Here is a 27,362-nt window from a genome sequence, read left to right as displayed (position 1 = left end):
TCTAACTTTTAAACCTTTATTTCATGTAAGCAAGCTTAACAAAAAGTTCTTTAAGATACCATTTTAAAAAGTTAGAAGAAACAAACTAAGTTTTATTTTCCAATTCTAATTTTAATACAGACTGAACAAACAAACAAGCAGAAGTGGGAAAACTAGGTGTATAAGCAGACACAGATGTACCAAATGTAAAACAATGAGTTATTAACACAACTATTTACATGCACATTTACAACAACCCTTTTATATAGGTTTACTTTTAGTTAGTTGGAAAAGATTTGACATTAGATAAAAACATTACTTAAACAGGGCTGAGGTGGTACATTATAGTAAAAGTATTAGAAAAGTGACCCTCACGGTATACCAATATAAAGCAGATGGAAACTTGAATGACAAATACCTAGTAAAATTCTCTAGTAAAAAGTCAATGCACCATGCAATGAAATAAAAATGAGTAAGCCATATGAAGAAAGCAGAATAATACTGTAGGATGGCGGGTAATGAAATTAGTCAGGTGAAGCAAACAAAACGCAAACCACTCCTGAATTGGAATAAATCCTCAATGAAGAGTCTTGGTTCCTTAGCTGGTGTCTAAGACCCACCCAACCCCACATTAATGACATTTAAAAGCCCTTGGTATCAAATAGCATCTACATATGTAAATAGGTTGTTTATAGACTCCAAGACTTTGGTGCTAAAGATTTTCATGATTGTGATTAGTACCTGAAACTCAATGTATAGAACATCAAATGCTAAACTAAAATAAAAGCTGTAGTAATCATATCTAAAAAAGAATGCTACATTTTTGCAGTAATATGTATTTCCAGGCTAAGACTTTTTAACCTCAAGAAAAAGAAGTTGAACAATAAGCATCTAACCAGCTAGCAAAATTTTCTTTCAACATTTCATTTATTTCAAAATCGATTTTATTGCAGCCAAAACAGTAGAATTAACTGTACATAATAAAACTATTATATATATATACACATTTAAGTTACAGGGAATAAAGTTTATTTTGGCAGGTAGTGTTAAACAAAATTAAAGTTGCATACATTAGTAACATAACTCAACATCCTTAATTTGGTATAAGTTTGACACAGTTTCTTGCTTTCCTGTGTTCTGCTAAATCACCATACCTAAACTTAAAAAAAAAAAAAAAAAAAAAAAACTGATATCCTCAAATTTAACTTTACTGTTTTCGCTTGCGCTCTGATTCCAAACAAAACTTTTCATAAGCTTCTTCAATCTCTGGGTCCATCTCATCATCGATATCATCCAAATATCTATAAAAGAAGTCAAAAATGATTCATGTGCCTTTCTGTTTTTCAAATCCAAAAATGTCTGGAGATGTTAAATGTACTTTCCGAAACAGAATTTTGTTATATTTTTAGATATGTTCACTTAAAAGTTAATAAAAGGCTTGGCATATAAATTTACATCTTATTAATAGACACTTTAATTAGAATTATTTCAAATTTACCTATGACTTTTTTATTATTCCACTCAAAAAGTTGTATCCTTCCAGTGGTTATGTCTAGTTAACATCAAAACCTATATCTGCAAGGCTATTTCACAAAGGCAGGTCACTTTTCCACATATCTGAAACCAGCCTTGTGTAGCAGAAAGCTCCTTTTGAGATTATGTTATCCAGGTGGCCCTGTTCCCAAATACAGGAGTTTAAAATGATACAAAGCCTTGCGGCACAGTGGTACACTGTTGTAATCACAGCACTCAGAGATGCCTACGTGGATGTCAGGGAACAACTTTGTGAAATCAATTTTTTATTTCCACCCGACATGGGAATTCCAGAAAGCAAACACAGGTCACCAGGCTCGTGAAGCATGCATTTCTGCCAACTGAGCTATCTTGTTGGCCCCCCGAATGCTATTTCTATTCAAAACTTGGGCATAAAACCTTCATTTAAAAAGTGAGCAATAAGGGGCTTAGAAGGATGGTTCAGAGGAGAGCAATTGCTAGGAAGCACGGAGACAGACCTGAGTTTAGCAACCCAGCACCCAAGTTGGAAACCAAGTGTAACCAGTGGTTGTAACCCCAGATCTGGGGAGAAGGGACAGGCCTATTCCTGCAGGTCAGCCAGCCTAAGTGAGTCTGTTACCTCCGAGTTTAGCAAGAGAGCCTGACTCAACATTACGTGGACAGTGACTGAAAGAGACATCTGATACCTGCCGATCGCTTGCTTCCACATGCACACACACATGTACATTAAGAATACACACACACACACACACACACACACACACATACACACAAAACTATCAGTAATGAAAAAGAGAACTTACGGGTCACCAGCCCCTGATAAATCTGTTCCATTTTCTTCATAATCTGGAAAAAAGTCCTCTCTTTCAAGTAACTCTTGATACTTCTCTTGGTAATCTATAAAACACAGAAAAAAAAAAGGGGGGGGGCAGATAATCTTATGAAATGAACAGTGTTTACCCCATAAAGTTCTTAATGACTTTATACTAAAAATTACATAAAATGCTTTCATAAAACCTACATTCTTAATTGCCTTGCCTTTGTTTCACTGCATGCTCACAGACCCTAAAATATTTTTATATACTATTCTTTTAAATGTTAAGTACATTCTACAGTTGGTTGCTAAAGATTAAACCTAAGGTCTCCCTTATGGCATATAGCTACAAGTGAACGATAACCCCCAATCGACCTCTTTTTAACTTCTTTGAGAGGGGTCTCACCATGTAGCTCTGGCTATCCTGGAACTTCCTATGTAGCTCAATGGGCCTCACGCTCACAGAGGTCCTCCAGGCTGGATTAAAGGCATGTGCCACCACAGCAGGCTCTTTTTCACTTGTTGTCATTCATCATTTTTGTTTGTTTGTTTTTGGTGTTTTTGAGACAGTGTCCCTTTATCTGCCATCTCTTTATAGTGCTTTGGAACTCACTATGCCAACTAGGCCAGCCTTAAGCTCAGAGATTCTCCTGCTGCTACATCCAAGCACTCAGTGTGGGATTAAAAGTCTTAGCCACTACTCCTGGCTTGGTTTATCTCGAGCCAGGCATGTCTTTTAAACGTCCGGACTCTACAGAGTAGCTAGCATTACTGTCTTGCACCATACAGGCTAATCTTCATTCTTGTTTTGAAAGGTTATTACATCACTGGATGAGTTTTTTCCAAGACTGTCTTTATAAAACTCTAACTCAACACCAGGGGTTGGTGCCATTCCAATTTTGACAGATTAGAGAAAATTTAAGTATAAAAATTTCCTGCTATAAATCCAGAGGCTGTTGGTTTCAGCTGCCAAGGGGTTTTGCATTTAAACACACACACACACAGACAAGAGTGTTCAAGGCCCTGGTTCGGTGTTGAACAGGAAGACAGAATTCATATACCAATCTCTCATCGTTCATAAACATCTAAGGGTTGGTATCTAAAGGATGGATCTGCAGGAGCAACAAACAAAATAACAAACAAAAAAACCACCTCAGTGGCAAACAAAATTTTATTTTATGTTTGGGTTTGGAATGAGGCCTGGCACTCTGGAGAAACGGTTTATCCAGAGTTTGTAACAAGAGAATTGACCTTGAATTTCTACTTTCCGCATAAAGAAGCCTCAAGACAAAAACCAAACAAAAAGAACAAACAAAAAATATCCAACTTTTTCCAAGCTAGTGATATACCAGCAGTGCCTGGCAAAAGCAAATCTAAAATTATTTTTAGTAGATAGAGGTCCTAAAACCAAAGGGACAATAGGGTTTTAATCAAGAAAACAAAAGGTTAAAACACTACTGCATTCATACTGAAGCAGGTAGCAAGCCAAATGGTTTACGAAGACAAATGTGTGGAGACAGAGACGGCGAAGATGTGCTGAGTAAATGGGTATCTGAGCCTCTGGGAGAAGACCAGCTTCTGCGCAATGCTCTTCCTTACTGTTGTGTGATTCCTACACAGAGGGTTACACAACAAAACAAAGACTACATATAGAATGAGGAGAGAAAGGATTTGAAACTTTGAAAAAAAGTCAAGGTAATAATAATAATAATAATAATAATAATAATAATAATAATAATAGTAATAAAAAGCAAAAAAACAAAACAAAACAAAAAAACCCCCAAATTCCAAAAACCAACCTGAGAAAACCAAAGTGAATCTCTGTTAACGGTAGGAACAAATTTGACAAAATAGACACCAAAGAATCAAGTGAAGGATGATAACTCTGGAAAATTCTGCACAGAAGGAAGTCTTTCAATTGTTCTGTGAGAGAGGGCCTTCCTATGTTGCCTAGGCAGGTCTCAAACTCCGAAACTCAAAGGCTTCTACCCCAGGTTTCTGGTGTGGCCTCCATGCTCCAACTCTCCTGGCCAGCTTTTAAGAGATCTGTCCTACCAGAAACAGCATTATTTACATAAGAATAGTTAAGAATGGGTTATTGGTAAAGAAAGACAACTATATTAACAAAGAATCCACAAGAATAAATAGTATTCGGAATACTATAGGAAACTTATTACAATGAAGAGAGAAAAAAGGTTAATACCTGATATTGAGACAATACAGTGGAAAAATATTTAATACCTACTATATTCTCCATGTAAAACTTAGGTGGGTTAAAGGTTTAAATAGGAAAATAGCAAGCATGATTTTTAGGAGAAAATGAAAATGTAATTTAGTAAAACCAGTAAAATCAAGACTGATGAAACTTACAGCATGTCTATGGAAACACATCATACATAAAATGGAAAGAGAGCCATACAGCACAAAGGGATAAGCCTCATCCCTGGTCAAGATCATGTTTTTCTAGAATTTGTAAGGAATCACACATTTGTAAGACAAATGACCCAACAGAAATAAGGGAAAAAGCCAACCAATAGGCAATTTTCAAATGAAGACAAAATAAAACATAGGTTAACACCCAAGAAGAAATTCTGGATTTTTTAAAAAAAGATTTATTTTATGTATGTAAGAGAAGATACTGTCCCTGTCTTCAGACACACCAGAAGAGGGCATCAGATCTCATTACAGAGGGTTGTGAGCCACTATGTGGTTGCTGGGAATTGAACTCAGGACCTCAGGAAGAGCAGTGAGTGTTCTTAAACACTGAGCCATCTCTCCAACCCCCGAAATTCAGTGTTATTAGTCACGAAAATACGTCCAATTTCATAGGACTGGAATGACAGAAGTTATATCTAATAAGCACTGCCAAGAATAAAAACAAAAGTCCTCTAAGACACAGGTTAGAAAACTAAGTGGAATGATCAGGCTGAAAAACTATCCAGCAACAGCGCCCAACTTAGAGAAACTGAACATGCTTGCGCCTGTAACTTAGAGAAACTGAACATGCTTGCGCCTGTAACTTCGCTCTACTTTTTCATCCTAGAGACTCCTCTGCGCCGAGGCATGGGACATTCAATGCTTGTTATTTAGAGGAAACAACTGGAGAAATCCTAGTTACAGTCGGCTGTAGTTTGTATTAAATCAGAACTCTCAGTCTACAGTCCCACCTGTATAACGACTACTGCATTTTTTCTAAAATAACCCTTTATTGGAAGGTATGCAGAGATTTGGATTTTAATGACTTTGAACTGTAGATACAATGCAATCTATAAGTACTAACATTAAAATAAGCTGCTAACTAGTCAGTCAACTAGAATCATCTTTGCCTTCTATCCTAATCATCAGAAAACTTAAGACGAAAACACACAGTAGGAGGAAGTACAAAATAAAAATGGCTGCACTTCGTGGAGGTATGAAATCTTTGAGAAAGTAACAAGATACTACAAACTAATTCCTTAAAATGGTCCCAAGTAATCTACATAGGACAAATTGTAACCTTACAAGTTTAGAACATATGAAACCCACCAAGAAAAACCATACTTTGTACTGTGTCAAGGAGTGGTTTTATGTAATTTATCACTTAAGAAAAACGGGAAAGTAACTGAGACAACATACCTGGGTCAGCTGCAGTAAAAGGAACACCATCAGATGTATAAAATGTTGGTTCATTCTAGGATAAATCCAAACGATAAAAATCGGCACTCATTTTAAAGTACACATGGCCTGAGTGTTCCATCACCCACAATCAAATTATACACAGTAAGCACCCCTACTTTCTCGACAGCCCCTATGCTTCGCTGGGCATGCACATGGTTCTTATATTTCCATTTGTCCCCTCACCCTCCTGTAGTTCTAAGGCCCTGCTGTCGTGTTTGATTCATTCCTGGATGAACTGCAACTTAATGTTGACTTAGTTTAGTTTTATTTTCTTAATATCCTGCCACTTAAAGAGTTTACAAGATTGGGGTTGAGTATTTCTCTGTAGCTGCTTTATTTGGTAATGTCAGAAGTTATATGGTAGAGAACATCTGAGACACAGAAATGTGGTTATAATGCTGACCCATGCATTATCACTATTCCTTCCTTAACAACGATGTATCTTGGTTTAGTCTCCTTTTTACTAGAAGGTCTCTATTTACATGATCTGCTGGCTTCTGTGGCAATAAAAAATTTAATAGGCACTGAATTATGAGAATAGCTTTATCTAATGCAAACAGTTTCCAAAGTAGAATTCATCATGTGGTGGCTTGATTAAGGAGGGCTCTCATAGGCTCATATGCTTGAATACCTGGTTCCAATTGGTAGAACTGTTTGGGAAGGATTAAGAGGTGTGGTCTTGTTAGAGGAAGTGTCACTGGTGGGCAGGGTGTGAGGTTCCAAAAGACTCTCAAGCCATCATTACAAGTGTGCTCTGCCTTCTGTATATGAACTGAGATATAAGCTCCCAGCTGTCCCTGCCGGTGTCTTTGCTCAGTCATAGGCTCTAACTCTCTGGAACTGTAAGTCCAATTAAATGCTTTCTTTTTAAGTTGCCTTGGTCATGGTGTTTTATGACAGCTATAAAAAAGTAAACTAAAACAAAGCATTAAGTGAAACTTAAAATATAAATACTGGCATACCATGAAGTAGTTAGGGTCATTTTCAGGAGTAGCTTCTCTGTATGTTGAAGTTGCATGGACCCTGCCCCAGTTACTTGATCGAAGTTCAACAAGCTTCAAGAGCATCTGTTTTACATCTCTACAGACAAAAAGGTTTTAAAAAGTGAATTTGCATCTACTGCAAATGCTGTCAGGCTCTATACTTCCAGTGACTTAAAATGCTCAATTTATTTAACGTAGGTACCAATGTTTTAAATTTCTAGACATTTTCAATGACATAATTCACTGTATTATTTTTACTTAAAAAAAGAAAAAGAAAAAAGCTTGAAGCTGGCATACGCTAGCGGCATACTCCTTCAATCTCAGTACTTGGGAGGCAGAGGCAGGTAGGTCCTTGTGTAGTCTGCCCTACTTAGCAAGTTAAAGGACAGCCAGAACTATATAGTGAGACCCTGTCTTAGACAAAAAAAAAAAAAAAAAAAAAAAAAAAAAAAAGCCAAACAAAGCAATACCTTTAAAATACGTTCTACTTTACTGACTATATGGTCATGAATTCTACTAGTGTCTTATATTACTTATGGTAGAATTCACTGCATAAACACTGGGTCCATGTTTAAAGTCATAATATTCTTTCTTAACGAATTCATCATATCTTACCACAAAGAAAATCTTAAGTTTTCAATTTTAAGTGTAGCTGACAAAATTTATTAGAGAAACCATAGACAAAATACTAGATTCAACTACTCTTTGAAGTACACAGATTTAAAGAACAGTAAGAAAATAATAGAAGACTAAGATCTACTGGCTTCTTTTCCTACCTGCTGCAGTTTGCATCTAGGACAACATTTTCAATTCTCTGAATTATTTCTTCCATATCAGTTTTCCCCTTTTCCTTCCAAGTATCTTCTAAAACTGACCCTGTCAACTAAAAAGCACAGATGTCAGAAAAACCAGAAATAAAGTAAAAGAGAAATTTAAAAAAATGTATTAACAAAAGCTGGAACTTTTTCTTAACAAAATGAATTAAATGATTTGGTATTTCCAATTATTCTCTGCCTACTGTCTATTCAGAGACTTCTACACTATCTCTGCTTTCCTTTGATTAATTAGAAAATAAAAGTATAAGGCTTCATATCTATAATTATATATTTCCTATTAAGATTGGACATTTAAGTCTGACTACCTCTTTTTAAAAAATAATTAACAGTGGAGTGTGACCTAAAAATTATAAATTGAAATAACCCCCTCCCTGCCAAAAAAATAAAAATAAAACAATAAAAATCAACAGCCGACAGTGGTGATACACACCTTTAATCCCAACACTTTGGAGGAAAAGCAGATGGATCTCTGCAACTTTGAAGGCTAGCCTCAAGTCTATAGAGCTATTCCAGGACAGCCAGATCCACATAGTGACACCCTCTTGACACAGACACACACACACACACAGACACACACACAGAGTAACTGTTTAAAAATGGCTATAAGCATGAAGGAATGCTTAAATTAACTACCGATAACTTCAAATTATAGTGAGGCTTTTTTAAAATTCATTCATGACAAACCCAACTGGTCATATTTTTCCCTGGAAGATGGAGAAAGGAATGCTGACTCATCACTAAGGAGAGTATACAGTAGCTCATCAAACTTTGATGTTAACTGTTGATATAAAATACTTATGCTCATGACCCTTTGAATCTGTTCAACGCTTTATTAAGTATCTGTAAAGAGATAATGAGAGACTACTAGCAATGCTCTAGCAGCCAAATAGGAAACTGCCCCAATTTTTATTAAAATAATGGATGAATGATGTATTTAAATACAATACAATACAATACTAAGAAGTTACTCAATACAGAGCTAAAATCTCTCTAGAGTGATTAAGATACTTCATCTGGGAGCCAAAAACTAAAGCTGAAATAGACTAAGAATGTTTTTGTAAGGACACATAAGCATAGACAGGGAAGGGAGTTTACAAATGGGCTGGGGTGAAGGATTTCCACTTTTTCTTCTAATTTAATCCTTATATACTCAATATACTATATTGTTTCTAACTTATTTGAAAGCCAAATGTAGGATGCCAACTATTTAACTTTAAAACTTAATCTTGAATTTGTGAACTACACATACTTTCCATCTTCTAAATTATGTATCAAGTGGGTGAAATTACACTTAAGAGTATAAGTTGGTGAGATGGCTCAGCTGGTAAAGGCACTGGCAGCCAGTCCTACAACCAGAGTGCAAGTCCCAAAATCTACAGGGTAGAAAGGAAAACCCTCAAGCTGTCTTCTGACTACACAATAAATGTTTAAAAAAAGAAAGAAAAAGAAAAATTAAAGAAAAAAGAAAATAAAAACCAACCTTTAGCAACTTTACTGCACAAATTAAGTTGTCATCCATAGGATTAGAGAACAGAGCATTCAGCAGTTCCCGAAGACCAACCTGAAGAATATCTGCTCTTGTGACCTGTCCATTCGTCCCTTTAATCTTTAGGAGAAAAAATAGACAATTAAAGCAACAAGAGTAAAATGTGATAGAGACATATAGAAGTAGTCTGTGAAGGTTGCAAAAATAAGTATTTGGGTTAAATATAAAAAAATCTCAGGAATACACTGCAGTTAACTTCATCAAATTAATTATAATTGTTCTCTACATAATTGAGACCTTTAATAAAACTGCAAATCACAGGTAAAATTTAATTTTTATTCATTACATATAAAACAAACATATAAGTCCACTTCAATACTGCTGCTTCACCAAACATGCTGTAATTTAGGCTATCATTTAAAAAATATTCAAGTTTTTTTATGTGTTTGGGTGTTCTGCCTAAATAGATTTCTGTGCAAAATGTATATGTCTCCTGCTCATGGAAGCCAGGAAGAGTTGGATCCTTTGGAACTGGACAAAAAGTTCTAAAGCAGTAAGTGGGTACTGAGAATCAAATTCTGGTCCTATGGAAAGGAAGAGATGGGTACACTGTAGCTGTCTTCAGACACAGCAGAAGACGGATCTCATTACAGATCTTGTGAGCCACCATGTGGTTTCTGGGAAATGACCTCTGGCAGAGCAGACAGTGCTCTTAACTGCTGAACTATCTCTCCAGTCCCTTTGCTTTTTATACAAGTTAAAACTACCCCCTTTCTATATTAGACCACTTCACTAACTCATGTGTAGGACTAGTGCTTTGCCTCCATACTCCCCATAGAATTAGCAGCCTTATCATTGCCACACAGGAGATGCTAAATGGCTTTTTTGTTTGTTTTTTTGAGACCAGGTTTCTCTGTGTACCCCTGGGTTTCCTGAACTCGCTCTGCAAACTAGGCTGGATTGGAACTCATAGAGATCCACCTGCCTCTGCCTCTCAAGTGCTGAGATTAAATGTGTGCACTGCTACCATCCATCTCTGAGCGGCATTCTTTTCTTTTTTTCCTATCTACTTATGTATTTTACATCCCATCGCAGCCTCCTTCCTCCCTCCTCTTCTCCCAGTCCCACCCTCTCCACCATGGGTACCAACCTCTCCTCTGTGAAGGGAACACCTCTCCCACACCCCCCACCATGGGTACCAACCTGCCCTGGCACATTAAGTCGCATCAGGAGTAGGCACATTTCTGAGTGGCATTTTAACATGACTTCATAAGACAAAGATGGATTGGATTTATTTTTATTTTCTGTACATGAGTTTTTGCCTGTATGTATGTCTGTATGTATGTCTGTATGTCTGTATGTCTGTCTGTCTGTCTGTCTGTATGTATGTATGTATGTATGTATATATGTATGTATGTGCATCATGTGTGGTATCCACAGGTCTAAAAAGAGTATTTGATTCTCTGGAACTAGAGTTGCAGACAGCTGCGAGCCACCCATATGCTGGCTCTCAGTCTTTCACAAGAGTAGATCTAGATTTCCAGCCCCCTGAATGTGACTTAATTTAAATTGGTGTTTTTATTTATCTTACAAACAAATAAAACTAAAAAAGAAATATACAAAGACTTTTAAAGTGTTATCCTTTTATGGTTAGAATAACCCAGCACTGAAGCCATGTGTGGTGCCCACACCTGTAATTCTAGCACTTGGGAGGCCCCAGCAGGAGCAATGCTATAAGGGTGATGCCAGCCTAGCTGACACGTGAGCTTCCTGAGAACATAGCGCTTCTGAAAATTCAGTTATTACTTTGTAACATCCTGCTCATGAGTAGAGAAAATGTTATCAGTGTTCCATTCAAATATAATTAAGTACAAAACGATTTGCTTTCCCTCCTATTTCCCTCCTTTTACTTTTGCTTAACTTTAACAGGTTCTCACTACGTAACCCAGGCTAGCCTCCCAAGTACCAGGATTGCAGGCAGTTATCACCTGCTATCACTGCACTAGTTTTTCCCCATTTTATTTTTGATGGTGGAAAGTTACCATGAACAAAATTCCTTCCTGGAATTTTATGTGTTGGAGTCTTAAGTCCTAGTAAGAAATGCTCTTACCTCCAGGTTAAGATATAGTTCTCCCAGAAACAGGACAAACGCATGAAATCGTTTTCGAGTCACTTCATCCCCTTTGGCAGCTTGGTCTTTTGCCTCATACTCCGTCCGGCACCTAAAGAAGACGTAGCTTTTATTCTCTCACACCTAATGAAGACGCATCTTTTATTATCTCACACTGTTTTTGTCTCTCCAACAGTAAAACAAGCTGGTCTGTTTACCCACAGCAATGAGGGCAAGGACTGCCCTGACCTCTCCAAAGGCTGCAGTTTGAGAAAATGGCAGGAATAAGTGCAGTAAAACTATTGGACTATTGCAGTATTAATAATAAAGACTTCACAAGGTTCAGAACATCCTAGTACTAAAAACAGGAAGAAAAAATTATTTAATGTCTAATAGGTCTTTTTACTAAGAAGAACTGAACTTTGTTTTCTTCGACTTTTTTTTAAAAATAAGAATGTATGTATATATCCAGTTCAGCTGAAGGGTGAAAAAAAGAGTCCTTAAGGTTTTTCTTTTCTTTCTGTGTGTGTGTGTGTGTGTGTGTGTGTGTGTGTGTGTGTGTGTGTGTGTCACTGGAGACCGAATCTGGGCTTTGGATGCATAAGGAAAGGCAAGGCAAGGCAAGAATGAGCTGCCTCCTCAGCCCTTTTCATAATTTTTAGATACGTTTTTTGCTAAGTTGTCTAGGCTGCCCTTGAACTTAGCACTGTCACTTAGTAGAGCCATAAGATATTAAGACACAATGTATGTGCCCAAGTAAATCCTTACTCCCATACATGAATGATTTCACCTAACTATTTTCAACAATAAGAAGAACCCGTGTTTATTTCACAAAGGTGAAAAAACAGACCAGATTTCCCGCAATACCACTGCAACTTCACTTAGTCCTTTTCAAACTACTAAGGCAAATACTTTTAAGGGTAGAACTGTGCTGTTTCCCATTCACATTATTAGCACTTTCTCAAATCAGTATCTTTGACAGAATTACAGTACTGTAGGAGTTCACAATTGGAAAGAAAACTCAGAACAAAGAAAATTCAAAGAATGAGAACTTTAATAAGGTGGCCTTTCTGGCATCATACCCTGCTTAGATTCCACTTTCTCTGTCCAGATACCACAGTTTATACTTAATTACAGTAAGGGTAGTTTTTAAAAATATATGTAACTTTGCCATTTTTATTTTTCCAAATTGTATTTATCCAGAGCTATTTGAAAACATTTTCTTAAAACTTTATTATTCTTATATGTATGGGTGTTTTGTCTACAGGTATGTGTACCATGTTCATGCACTGCTCACAGAAAAAAAGAAAAGAATCCCAGGACTGGAGTTACAGAGGGCTGTGAGCTGTCATGTGGTTCTGGGAATCAAACCCAGGTCCTCGGGAAGAGCAGCCAGAGACTCAACTGCTGAGCTATCTTTCCAGCCCCACTAGGCTTTTTCTTACTCACTCTTAAGAGATCTCCTTTATTAATGCATAAAAAGAGCTCACTGCTATATATAAAATTTTGAATTTTACTTTACATTAATTTGACTTCTCACAAATGTAATTTATATTTAACTAATTTTATAAATCTAAGTTTGTGGTCTATGGGTACAATATCTTGCTTAAAATAGCTTTGAGAACCCAAGACTTGCCTACTCATTAAATACTTACCCCAGTTGCCTCATTTTAGTTTGATGTACTAACATGGTATAGGACAAGAACCCATCTCTCCTTTTTCTATTTCTATAAATGACTATCCCCTTTAGCTGCTAGCACAATTCATCTTTTATAAGTATTTTTAAAGTACCACCTTTATTTCTTTAAATTAAAATATAATTACATCATTTATTTCTCCCTTTCTCTCTCCTCCCATGAATTATTTCCCCCTTCAAATATATATGGTCTCTAGCCTCTTAATTGTTAATTGTTGTTACTTATGTATATGTATATATGTGTATGTGCGTGAGTATTCTGCTCAGTCTGTATGTTACTTGTATGCATACGGTATCAGGGCTGACTACTTCCCTAGGACTGCTAGATAGTCTTATGTCAACTTGACATATGCTAGAGTTATCTGAAAGGAGAGAACCACAATTGAGGAAAATGCCTCCATAAGATCTAGCTGTTGGGCATGTTCTTAATTAGTCATTGATATGGGAAGGCTCAACCCATTGTGGGTGGTGCCATCCCTGAGGGAGATAGGTATTTCCTGCGTTCCATAAACCCCCCATCCCCATTGCCTCTGCATCAGCTCCTGCCTCCAGGTTCCTGCCCTGTTTTGAGTTCCTGTCCTGACTTCCTTTGATGTTGAAAATCGATATGAAAGCACAAGTAAGCCCTTTCCACCTCAGGTTGCTTTAGTCATGGTGTTTCATCACAGCAACAGGAACCCTGACTACGACAATAGGGAAGATTATTTTTTTCCCACTCTTATACAGAAATATTTTATAACCATTATTATTATTATATTGTTGTTTTGGTATGTTATATGTGTGTGCACACACATGCAGGCATGTCCAGTAGAAACTGAACTCAGGACTTTGTACTCTAGTCCTGAACTACATTTCTAGCCTTCCACTAGATATTTAAAGAATTAGGGAACAAGTGATAAACTTTTTTTAAAAAAAGATTTATTTATTTAATGTATGCAAGTACACTGTAGCTGTCTTCAGACACCTGAGAAGGGCAGATAGTTGTGAGACACGATGTGATTACTGGGAATTGAACTCAGGATCTCTGGAAAAGCAGTCAGTGCTCTTAACCACTAAGCCATCTTTCTGGCCCCAATAATAAATTTATTAAATATGAAAATAATCTTATTGCTAAGGACCATTCAAATGATGAGAAATTTTTTTTAAAAGAAAAAATCAGTTTATATTTTCTTTTCTTTTCTTTTCTTTTTTTTTGAGGAAGGATATCTCACTTTGCAGCTTAGGCTTGAACTTAAAGCAATCCTGGCTCAGGTATGAGCTACCACACACTAAGAAAATTAGTTTTTCCTTGTACTTCATAATCAATGCCACCTCTTGATATGTAATAAATACTAACTGTGTAATTCAAGCACTACTTCTACACTGTAACAAAAATACACAGCAAAGAAGATTCCACAAGAACTAAGAACTATTTAGACCAGATAATTAAAATTTTAGAGCTCTTAAAATAGCTATTATATAGCAATTAGAAAGACAACAACAAGTGACGGACGGAACATAACAAAAGTTCAGGTTTAATAATGCTGTGTGATGCAGGTGGTAGTTCAAATCAAACAGGAAAAAAACACGCATTATTCATTTTTATCTAACTTAAATTCTCAAACCAAAACTACAGAAGTACCTAAGAACACATCAGTAATCATTCTGATGATTCTGGGAAATAAAACCCTAAATCCAAAACCCAAATCAAAGGCTATTATAGGAAAACTGACACATTTGAGTGTAAGGTTTAAATATTTTAGAAATTAGCCTGGTTTGCCTATATTCCCCTGGAACTCTGTATATCATGAGGTCTTTAGAAAACATCAATGGTCAAATTCTATTATGTGTAATTTATGTTCACACTGACCTTTGAAGTAGCAATTGGCGGAAGTTGCCACTCTGTGGGCTAATTGTCAGATGATGGGACAGGTAATTACACAGGCGAGCTCCCATGTAAGAGAAATTTGGGATAGACGTGGCCTTTTAAAAAGAAAAATTCTGTATGACACAAATACATTATCATCAATTCAAACACGTAGCAATATTTTATGGAGGAAACCATTTTGGCTACCAAAATTATATAGTATATAAAAAAGGTTTTTGTTAGGCAAAAGGAAATTAATTCTCTCACTTAGCCTTATTATACTAAGAACCACAGTACAAAGAAAAACATTTAAGGCAACTTCTCTGATTCCTCATTTATCTGAGGTTACCAGAAAACAATTAGAAAATGTCCTGATGTTAACCCATTTTTGCTGAAAATACAGATATATATACAGCTGCTTGGGAACAATTATGAAAGACGAGAAAGAGAAACCAAACTATTGAGCAGCGTTGCTTCTCAGGGTAAGAGCACAAACTTTGGGACCTAGCAGTCCACAAGACACCCAAGTTTTCTGCTTTGTGACGTTGGCCACTACTAAAACCTCCCTGAGCTTCATTTTGACACACAGAAGTGATTAACAGCACTTGGCATGACATCTTAAAACACTTGGAATAAAAAGAAAAACAACTAAGCCACTTAAAAAGAGAATGAAAAAAAAAAAAAACAAAAAAAAAAAAACCAACAAAGCCAGAATATACTACATCTGGAAGAGAACATGATGTAGTGAAACCAACACCTAAGAAATCTGACTTCAGTTGCAGATTTTAGAGAACAGCAGATGACCCAGTTCACCACCTCATGGGAAATAGGAAAACACACTGGAGTGTTAAGAAGCCTGACTAAGGTCACAAAGGTAATCGACCACAGATTCTAGTCTAACAGATGGGCTGAAGCCTCTGTACCCTCCTCCAGATCAGTTTACTAGAGCAGACCAAGTCACTTAAACTTTTCTGCTCAGGATATATAAAGTATACAGAAGAATAACACTTTCAGCCATTGAGCTAGATTATTTGTACAATGCTTAGGATTATTAGAAACATAGCAAATGCTTTATGATTAATATTTTTTATTTCTAGGTTTTTTTTTTCCTTTCTCACATCTGGTTCATTTCGGGGGGTGGGGTGGGGGACGACACTGATTTCTCCTCATAGAAATCCAAACTTCTATTTTCCCATTAATGGCTGTATATGTGATTTTCCAGTTTAAATACTATTTCTTGTCTCCCCACATCAGAAGATGAGATTGTAGATTGCACTTTACTTTAAGCTGCCCCACTTATTTCCCATTCTCTCCATCCGCAATCTTGAAAGCTTTGTTTTGGAGACAGAGTATATTCTTCTTTAATTGAAATTTCAAGAAGAATGCCCCACATTTGAGGTAGAGGATGATAGCAGTCATGTGCACAAATTCAAGGTCCACTGGGAAATCTCAAGTGTTAAAATTTGAAGATCCAATCACAATTGTTACTCAAGAAGACTTACATCTTTCCAGGCTATCTATTTTTCTTCTTTGGTCTTATGTGGTAGAATTAAGTGATATACTTGAATGATTAAGACAGCCTTCCTAATCTTGATACAGACTAAGGATGACACAACCTCTTAGAAGAGTGATGTCTTTGCATATCATCTTTGTAATGCATGGTTTTCTATACATGTTAATAATTATTTGGGAATGGTAAAAAAGAAAGTTCCTTAACTTTTAAAATTGTACTGAAGGCAATTTTAAAAATAAAGTTTTGGGGGAAAAAAAATACTGTCTGATACAGTTTGAACCCTTATAATGGCACTAAATGTATCACTGCTCAATACATGGCGATAGAAGCTGAATATTGTATGATAAATGTCAATTGTGAAGTCTTTCAGGAATTAAAATCCAAAACCTAAGAGTGGACATGGCCCAATCCTACAGCCTGGAAGATGGAAGCAGAATTTCCATTAGTTTAAGGCCAGTCTGGGATAGTGAGTTCTAGGCCAGCCTGAATACAAAGTGAGACCTTCTGAAAAGCATATGAATACATAAATTAAGACAAGAAAAATGTTTGAAACTTAATTTTTGACTATTTTGCAATCTGGCTTATTTTTATTTATCTCAGTGCTGAGGACTAAATTCTGGGTCCTGTACTTGCCTGGTTGGTCCTTGGCCACTGAACTCAATCCTCAACACCACTTTGGCTTTTTAAAGACAACTCATTTGTGAGGCAAAAAAAATTCTCAACTTTTTTCTCCCTTTCTCCAATAGTCCTACATAATTAAACACAAAGAGGGGAAAACCCTACAACTGTTTTGTGTATGTTAGTTCCGATGCTACAAAGTGGGAGTATGTGAGGGTGGGTATGTGATTCTTGTGTAGACTTCTTTGTCAGAGCCTAAAGCCCCTTTCTGTGCTATTACTTATGTGTAAGCCCGGCTTCTGTAGACCACAGCTATGCAGGCCAATCGATGGTGTGGCCTGCCTCTAGCCTGGGACCTCTTAACTATTCGAATTATAGGTAGACTTCAAAGCTCCTATTAACCATAAAACATTAATGAGTTTGGATGAAACAGACAGTAACCTAGTCTCTTTCAAAGAGTATCCGCATTCTGGGCTCCAGAGAAACTCCCGGCCACCCCTGGCTACGAGCCTGCCTACCTGTTGGTAGATAAGCTCCACAAGTTCTTGCAAAGCATCGTCTGTTGTGACCCATCCATTCAGGGTTTCTGCAAACTGTTCGATTTCTGTTTCAAAACTGCCAGGCTGTTCTGTAAGATGATTCAGAAAATCCTGAACGTATTCTGATAGAGTGGGATAATCCTCACAACCATCCTCATAGGATTCCTACAGTTCAAAAATGAAAACAAAAACAAAACCAGAATAATTCATATAACTGGCTTTCAGTTGAGGCAGTCTCTAGCAGTGAGTTTTGGTTAGTACCTTGAGTAACTTTAAAGATCAGAAACTAAGTGCATGCAGTTATTAGTCTCCCTTGCTAACCTAAGTGTTTTTAAAATCACTATAATAAGCAATATAAAAAGAATCTAGGGCTGGAGAGATGGCTCAGCGGTTAAGAGCACTGACTGTTCTTCCAGAACTCCTGAGTTCAAATCCCAGCAACCACATGGTGGCTCACAACTGTCTGTAAAGAGATCCGATGCCCTCTTCTGGTGTGTCTGAAGACAGCTACGGTGTACTTATATATAATAAATAAATCTTTAAAAAAAAAAAAAAAAGAATCTAGTTACAGATGAAATAAACTCTAGTTACAAATTTGCATTAAAACTGATGGGAAAAGATGGACCAAACAGAAACCAGAATTGCCAACCCAGAAACATTCACTATACTATTCTATTCTGTACATCCTCGAATGAGTTTAAGACTACATCTATATTGAAAGAAAAAATACCCTCCGAAATTAGTATATGTCATTTATTTGTTGATACCCAAGGAAGGGGAAACATATTTAAGTGTTTAAGTATAAAATTATATTATAATGTATATAGTAGGAGACTTTCTGGCGGCTTTATGTGGTTTCTAACCAATCTGGATAGTAGCAGTAGTTTTAAAACACTATTTTTCTCACTGAAATATTCCATTTTTCATAGCTGCTAACCTTGTAACTAGTGCCAGGAGTCTTGATAGAATTATGTAAAATTCTAGCAGGCTAGAATAACATAACATATCCCTCTCGCTCTTATCACATGGAATACTATCCAAAGCATGCTAAAGTTTATCTCTTATGCTCAAACTCAAATTAGAAATAATAAGCAGAACAGAGAAGTAGTTTATGAAGGACTCTAAGTTCTAGAGTCAGTGAGTACAAAGAATAGCACACCAGGCCAACCTTCCTGTGATGGAGCTCCTCTTTCTGATATGGCTGTACCTCAGCCTTTCAAGAGACACACCAGTCACTCCAGAACTAGATCGTCACACTACACAGTAAGACTGAATCTGAGATCAAACCACATGCTGAGTGACCACTAAGTGACAAACTATATCGTACTTCTATGACAATTATCTGCCGTGCACAGCAGGCAAAGTTAAAATTCCATTCTCATAATCCCACGATGTAAGGTGCATTCAGATATGGAGGTAATTATGGAAAACATGGCCAGACAGTCTTGACAGATAATATCTGGAAGCAGGTAGACAAAAGCTTAGTGGTTAAGAGCACTTGTTGCTGTTGTTGAGGATGTGGGTTTAGTTCCCAGCACCCATATGGTAGATCATAATAACCACCTCTTTACCTCTGTTACAGAGGATCCAATGCCTTCTTCTGACCTCTGCAGCCACCAGGCATGCATATGGTCCACACATATTACTTGTTCACACAACATCCATACATACAAAACAAAACAGATTACTAAAAATGTTAAAGTAGGAACACCTGAACTGACTAAAAGTGCAAACAAAATCCCTTCCCAACTTGTCAGAAATCGGTGGAAAGATAACCTATGCAGGGGCAGATGCAGAATGTTGGTTCCAAAGAGGGAGAGACTTGGCTTGACACTTTTGAGGAACAAAATCAATAGCTAATGCAGAGGACTGAGGAAGGGATGGTGGCTGTTAAGAGTTAGTTAGATCCTGCTTGGTTTTAGGGGGTAGAATAAGGAGGCTAATTAAATGCAGTGCGTGTGTGTGTGTGTGTGTGTGTGTGTGTGTGTGTGTGTGTGTGGTTATACAAAGCAAAGCTGCACACAACTTGAATAATTTGTGTATGATAACAAAGCTAACTAAAAATTGTACTTTTATATCCTACACTATTCTCAAAATAACTACATATTAGAACACAAATTTGACACTTTATAAGTGTTAAGATATGTTTCTTGGTAACAAACAAAATCTATAAGCAAGATATTGGTTAAATTACATTTATATGGTGTGCTTTCATATAGCCACTTAAGAAAACAAGGCAGAATTTATATATCTAACATATAACTTATATTATATATATGGCAGGATATACATTTCCATCCTTCCAGAAACAGTCACAAGATAATCTGTTAAATGAAAAGAGCATATATAATTTTTTTTTTTTAAGAAAGGGACTTATTTGTACAGACCCATCAACATTTCAGCAAAGCTAAACAATTTAACAACACATCTGGAATGAAAACATTGTTCATATTATTAATACTTCCTCTTTATTGAAAAGTTGTGAAGCAGTTAAGCATAAAACATATTAACATGTATATTACCTATCTCAGTATTTCAGAATTAATAAGGTTTTGGTGGACATGGTCAGTTTTGGAGAGTTAAAAGAATCTTAATATAATGACAAGGAGTCTAAAGACAGCAGCTGATATTTTCTATCAAATGTCATTCACTGCAACAAAAGCACAGTTTACAGTGTCCAATTTCAGCTTTATATAAAGTCAACAGAACTCTCTAAAATAGAATTCAAGTCTGGTAAGTAAAACAAAGCTGTTCTGAATACAGAATAGAGGAGAGACCTAGGTCTGCCGTTGTACAGAGAGTTCTGAACAGAGGCATCCCACCTGGGCTTGAGTCGAGGCCTGCACTGCTTCTCTAGCCCCTCACCTTTCAAGGACTTCTTCTGTCTTCATCATGGAGACAACCAACTTATCAGTTGAAGAGTATTTTTTCAAGCTTTTTTCTTAGAGTTCTACGCAGGAGATTATAAGGGACCACTAGTTTACAAATGTACCTTTAATGAAGGTAGTCACTACGTACTGCAATGTCAAGAGGTCCTAATCCCAGGCACTGGGAGAGGGACCTGAGCAGAGACGGAGACTCTGGAGTAACTCAGACTACTTAGGTCATCAGCTGGATGAACCCCGAAAAGGATGGGGGCTGAGTCAACACAACCAAGTTCCTGCCCAAACCCTATTAGGAAAAAAACTATGTAAGATAATTATTTTACACTTTAATTTAAATATGAGATCCTTATGAAGTTAAGAAAAAGATCAAGCTACAAAGTCTGGAGTTCTAAAGAATGAGATTTGACGGTTATTCATACACGAGAAAGTAAGTATCAGAATTTGGGAGGAGGCAGGATTCACAAAGGAGGTAATAAAATGGAAAAACATTAGAGGCTGTGGTCTGAGGAGGAGGAGGATAGAGAAATATCAACTCAGAAATCAAAGGGCAGCTGAGTAAGGAAAAGTGATGATCGGTGTCAGGTTCATAGGTTAAAATCTGAAAGAGAATGTTAGCTGCAGTCTTAGAAATAAAGATGATTATACACAAAGACAGAACAAAACTAGTAATATTAAATATGTAGTTCTAGTATAATTATAAGAGATTTTATTAAAGATCACAAAAGGTAACTGACATATACCATAGGACACAGCATAGTCTTTTAAACTAAACAGATTATATTGTGTTGGGGCCTAAAATAAAGGCAGGTTAAGATGACTACATATTTAAAAAACAGAGGAGTATCATTTACAGTCATAAAAATAGCATCGACATACCTAGAGGGATCAACTGCAGAGACATGCATTCACTGAGCATCACAGAGTACCGATGACAATTTTTAAGAGAAAAAAAGGCAGCAGTAACTTGAAGGAAGATACTTTTAGGAAAAAAGCTTTTTTTTGTTGCTGATGGTATAGTAAGACACTAACATTTTCATCTCTTAACAAGGGCTTGATGAGATCCTATATGGAACCTTTTACCAGTAAGTAACCTATGATTAAATATTCATGGTCATATTAATTTGTCTAAGAAGCAACCATGAAGAGATGGATACAGTAACTTGCTAAGACAATATGAAAAGGAGGAAATTCTAGCAGCAGAGTGAGAAGGAATGAAGATTAAGAGCACACATAGTTGTGAAGGAACCTAAAAGGCACAGCAGAAACCACCATAAAGGTTTTCTGTGTGCATGCATGTGTGCACATTTGTGGGTCTGTCTATGCACGGAAGGCAGAGGACAACTTGTGAGAGTTGGTTCTCTTCATCATGTGGGTCCCAGGAACTGAACTTAGGTCATCAGCTTGGCAGCAAATCACTTTACCTGCAGGGCCATCTCACTGAACCAATTATGTATAAAGAACAGACTCAAGGGATTTCTGGAAACAGGAAGATTTCTAGAAAAGAACTTCCATAAAGACAGTTTTTTTACGCTGAGATGGCTCAGTGGTTAAGAGCACTGATTGCTCTTACAGAGGTCCTGAGTTCAATTCCCAGCAACCACATGGTGGCTCACAACCCTCTGTAATGGGATTGGATGCCCTCTTCTGCTGTGTCTGAAGACAGCAACAGTGTCTTTACTCATTCACAAATCAAAAAAAAAAGTACACTCAACAACAACAAGACAGTTTTCTCTGCTTTGTACTATATGACTATTGCTGACCCAGCATAAGTATTGAACTATGTGTGGAATGTGTGAATCTAGCTTACTTTGGGACATGGCTATTATACAGAAAAGATTTCCTTATAGGAACTTATATGAAAAGTTGGGGCTAATGAGGATTCTCTTGTTCTGCACTAAATGGACTAAAAAACATTTAACCTGGACTATGAGTAAACACTCATGTGAACTAGTAAAGTTGAGAAAATGTACTGGGGCATAGCAGCAAAAGCCCAAGCACTTACCCATGAAATTCATAAGAATTACAACACAAGAGTCATTCAGGGAAGAAACTGTTAATTAATGCTCTTATGCTTCAACCAATTTTGCTTTCAGAATTCCAGTCCATTATGGACTGAACAGAAATTAGGAAATATAGACTTTTCAATATCCAATTTAAATTTTGTCAACTAATTAAAACAATCTTTAAAACAAAAGGTCAGACAGGGCCAAAGAAGCTTCTAGTCCTTAATTTGTTTTGGTACACTGAATAGAGAAATTGTTACACTAATAAATAAACGAAAGAATTCCTAAAATACAACACTGATTCAAAGGAAGTGGTGGAGGGGTAGAGAAGATGGCTTGGTGGTTAAGAGGATATAACACGGGATTGGAGGGATTGCTCAGTGGTTAAGAGTACTGGCTGCTCTTCCTGAGACTGGAGTTCAATTTCAAACATCCACATGGCGGTTCACAGTTGTCATACATAATTCCAGTTCCAGAGGACCCAGCACCTTCACACAAACATACATGCAGGTCAAACACTAATACACATACACATACGTCATTAAGGAAGGAAAAAAAAAAGGGCATGTGTAAAGACCCAGTTCCTTTCCTAGCATCCACTGGCTACTCACAACCATCTTGTAAATCCATCTCCAAAGAGATCCGATTCTTTCTCTGGTCTGCTCAGACAAATGCACTCACTTGTACATAACCACAAACAAATATACTTATAATTGAAGGGTCATTTGAATTTTATTCAGGACTTTGAAATGAAAAACAACAACAACAAACCTGTATTCCTCCCATGATAAAATAAAATAGTTCACGGCAACAGGAAGGAAAATGAACGGGTAACTGGTTTTGGCTGCTAAAAAGTAAACATTCTCAAGGAGTTTATTCAACTACTCAAGCTCTTTAATGGTTCCTTCCATTTCTGAGCCAAATACAACTTTGACAACACGCCAAGCTACTCCTATTTACTTTTCATGACAATGGCTTTCTTCACCAAATCGACTGCTCTTCCGGCCATATTCATACTGTCTCCTGTCTAATCCCAAAGCTAAAAGATGAATGGAACTTCTATTTCTACAAAATTCAGAGTTTCCACACTGATCAAACATGAGGAGAACCAAATACAGATTACAGAAGGTATGCAGTCATTAATTTTAAGAAACCATAACTACTGGGATGGCTAAACAGAAAATACCAAGTTCTGACTAGAAAGAGCAGCAAGTAGCAAATCAGACACTGTGAGGAATGTAGACTGGGAAGGTCTTAGAGACGATGGCTGATTCTATTAAGGTTGGCTACTATAATTCTTCTTTTACAAACCAAGCAGAAATAAAGGCATATATCAGTCAGGACATAGACAAGATTCAGCACAATAGCCCCAAAGTAGAAATTATCCATTGATAAAGGAACAAATGGAACCCTGATACAGTCAAGTGATGTGAATAAATTATCTCAAATTATGTTACAATATAAATTTAGATGTAGAGCTAGAACAATCTAAAAAACTTCATTTATGTAAGCTTTGAAAAAATACTTTGTATGTCAAAATGGTGAGTCAGTACTCACACCCAAACACTGGGAACAGGGCAGCAGAGGAGAGGTGAGGTGAGAGGTTATCAAGCTCAAGGATAATTAGTAATACAAATCAAAACTATCTAAAGAAAACAAAACAAAGCTCAGTGGTTACCTTTGGGCATGAGTGATAATTTTAGGGATGAATGGGGCTTATTGTATGTTGATACTTTTCTGTTTGCTTGTCAGAGTTGTCTTGAGTGGTTAACTGTGAGCTGAGCCTTGTTCATTCTATTATCCAGTAAACTGAAGAGACTGAGAGACTTCTAGCTGAGGTATTACCAATCATCTTTAATTCACCACTGTCATGCCTCCCTTCTCTAATGCTAATCTCTCTGCATTGACTATTTTGAATTTAGTAAGCACAATGAGTTTCTTCCTATACATTTTAACCATACATTATGCGTCCTACTAATATGAAAACAAGGACCAATTAAGATTTGCTGCATTATTGACAAAGATTAAAAAAGTGCAGAAAGTTCTTTATACCTATGTATAGTATACTTATGTAGATGCTTTGCCAAAATCGCTTACATATTAAGCATGGTGAAGTTATACCTGTAATCCCAGATTTGGAAGGCTGAGCAGGACAACTGCCTTGCCTGCCTCAATCAAAAACAACAACAACAACAAAATAAAGACAACAAAACCCAATCAATCAAAGATTTACAATATTTCTGTATATAACATGTAACCTGCAACAAAAAATTGTTTTAACATAATGGACAAAACTTGCTCTAGAAATAAAGAGCCGAGATGTGTTTCTCAATATTCATAAGAATATCTACAGCAAAACGCTATTTAATTTACTTCAAAGGCCACACCAAAGAATTTTCTGCAACGTGACTAAAATCAATTTAAAGGAAGCTTTCCTGACTGCTCACTGTACAGGTTATCTAGAAGGTTCAGAAGTGGATTTTAGTTTTACAAATTGAAAATGTTTGACAGTGGGCTTTTCATACCAGGTTATTTTATATATTCTTTTTAAGTACTAGGAACACAACAGTGAAACGAGCCAGCAAGAATTCCCATTCACAAGCTTACACGCCAATATCTCATACATAACTGCAAATTATATTCCTAAATCATGACTTCGCTGAGTAAGATATTTCTGTGTGTAGTACAGAAAGCAGCCAGCATACTCTAGCGAGAATAACCACTTTATTCCAATAGTTTTACACAAGAGTTGTAGGAGGTTTAAAAAAAATGTACTCACTGTATAATTAGAAGAATAACCTGATGGGTAAAATTCGGGGGCGTTCGCAGACAGCTTAGACATTAGCACAGGAGCTACAACCACCTGGGGCTTAGCCATTGCTGACTCCGAGTTCTGCTGTGGGATTTTATCCTGTGAACTAGGTGGAGCTCTCTGGGGCCTCGTTTGTTCTGAGAAAGAAAAAGGAAAAGAAAAAGCAGTGCTAGATGTATTCATTCCTTTGTATATAGCAACTTACTACAGATTTAGAAACCGTCTGAGAACTTCCGGATTTTAGGAGTTAAATACAAAACGTAAGATCGTTAAGAGTCGTACAAAAGAGCTTGCAAAATGGAACAATAGCCTTGCTTTGGTTCGTGAGTGCACATACCTGCCTGCAAATCGAAAGTTCGAGGGCTTTTCCCACCCCTTCCCTCTCTAGTAAGGAGTTGGTTAAGAAGTGTGATGCTCGCCTGGGGCCCCGGGTTCACTAGAGAGAGGTAGGCGATTCTGACTTCCTCCCGGGACGCCAGACTAAGCACCCGGCCCGGGCCCCTCCCCCAGCCGGAGCGCACAAAGGATTCCAGCCACCACCTCCTTCCAAACCCAGTTCCTGGCTAGTCCCTACCCCGTGCCGAGCGGGCCCCTCGGGGAATGCTTTCGGAGAACCGGGGGGCGGATTCGGCGCGCCGGAGCTCGGCGTGCGCGAAGGCCCGCGGGGGAAAGCTGGCCCAGGAGCACCGGGGCCCCTCGAGCTGCTCCGTACCTGGGAGCGCCCCAGGCCGGGGAGGCCGCGCGGAGCCGGCGGGGGCCTCACTCTGGGCCCCTGGCGGCGGGGCGGTCCTGGGCTGGCGCAGCGGCGGCGGCTGCAGGAAGCCCGGGGCTTTGGGCTGCGGCGGTGGCTGGTGCTGCGACCGCTCCGCAGGCCCCGCTCCGTTCGGGAACCCGCCGCCCTCAGGCCCGCCCCCTCCGCGGCCCAGGCCCCGGCTCCGGCCCCGACCAGCACCTGGAGCCCGATCGAAACTGTCCGACATGCTCCTTGCTCTCCAACGGGGCCGCCGCCGCTGCTCCGAATAGGACGCGCGGGAGGCGCCGCGGGCCGCCTGTCACCGCTGTGCCTCACTCAGGCCTCATGGAGGAGGCCGGCGGGCCCTGCTCGGTCCTCCGCGCTCCGGGCCCCCGCCGACGCGCCGCAGCACAGCGCCCGCCTCCCCAGCTCCCTTCGGCTGGCGGACGCTCTCCCTTAAGCCCCACTTCCCCCTCCCGCCCACTTGCCCGCCCGCGGCGCAGTGGGGCCGAGACGGGTCACAGCGGCCCCCCGCGGCCCGGAGGCCCGGGGCGCGGCTGCCCTCCCGCCGGCTGGCGACGGTCGCTCGCGTTCGCGGATGGCTGGCTGGCTGGCTGGCTGGCTGGCGGGCTGGCGGGCCGGCGGGCGGGCGGGCGGGCAGGCAGGCTGGCTGGCGGGCGGGCAGCCGCGGCTTCACCCGGCCGCTTGGACGAGCGACGTCCGGGCCAGGAGGCGGCTCCGCTGACGGACGCGTTCGGCGGTCTAGGCTCCCGGGGTCGGGCTGAGGGATAGTTCGGGGGACGCTTACCGGGCGACTCCGACCTCCCCGCTGGTTCCTCTGGTGAAAAGTGCGAGACTGACGGTTGGTGCCAGGAAAATAATCCGGGGGGAGGGGGCGTGGGCGCAGCGCCAGGGTTCGCCGACGCGCACCTCAGTGGGCGCGCAGGTGTGTTCAGCGATAGCGCTCCGGCCGAACCCCGAGGCCTGGCGGCGAAGGGGGCCCGGGACGCAGCCCTCCCTCTGCCCGGTTGTCTGCGGAGAAAGGGAGTGCAAACAGAACGCAACCGCGCCCGCCTTCCAGTTCCCACTAGGTGTTATCACACACACTAGGTCACGTCCACCAAGCCTCTTCCGCTGCCCTTGTGTCTTCCCTCCAGGAACTTCTTAGAAAAATTACACTACCTTCCATTGCACGTCTGCTTCTTCCCTCTTGCATCTTCCACACTCGCTGTCCAATAAAGTTCATGAGCAAAAATTGCAAACCACTTAATTGTCAATGTGCAGAAGCCGCCTTAAAGAAAAGGCAGGTGAAATTAATTTTAATATCCTTACTCCTA

General features: G+C 38.8%; 1 protein-coding gene across 4 annotated transcripts; it reads right to left on the bottom strand.

Moving 5' to 3' along the window:
• Positions 1–27,050, bottom strand: Paip1 (poly(A) binding protein interacting protein 1). Of its 4 annotated transcripts, none has more exons than NM_001108937.2 (11): positions 25,867–26,149; positions 25,260–25,429; positions 17,572–17,757; positions 14,926–15,038; positions 11,381–11,492; positions 9,265–9,390; positions 7,725–7,831; positions 6,928–7,045; positions 5,924–5,978; positions 2,298–2,391; positions 1–1,280 (listed from the first exon to the last, which is right to left on the bottom strand). In NM_001108937.2, exons 2-11 carry the CDS (start codon positions 25,356–25,358, stop codon positions 1,187–1,189), a joined length of 1,104 nt encoding a protein of 367 aa, NP_001102407.1. In that variant the 5' UTR covers positions 25,359–25,429; positions 25,867–26,149; the 3' UTR covers positions 1–1,186. The 4 variants fall into 4 exon arrangements, with proteins under 4 accessions (NP_001102407.1, NP_001386688.1, NP_001386687.1 ...); NM_001399759.1 differs by lacking the exon at positions 25,867–26,149 and adding an exon at positions 26,834–27,050 and having other exon boundaries at positions 91–1,280; NM_001399758.1 differs by lacking the exon at positions 25,867–26,149 and adding an exon at positions 26,245–26,479 and having other exon boundaries at positions 91–1,280.
• Between the last annotated feature and the right edge of the window lie 312 nt (positions 27,051–27,362).

This window comes from Rattus norvegicus, chromosome 2, assembly GCF_036323735.1.
Source record: "Rattus norvegicus strain BN/NHsdMcwi chromosome 2, GRCr8, whole genome shotgun sequence".
Taxonomy (NCBI): domain Eukaryota; kingdom Metazoa; phylum Chordata; class Mammalia; order Rodentia; family Muridae; genus Rattus; species Rattus norvegicus.
Note: the sequence above shows the minus strand (reverse complement) of the source record. Positions and strands in the feature narration are given on the sequence as shown.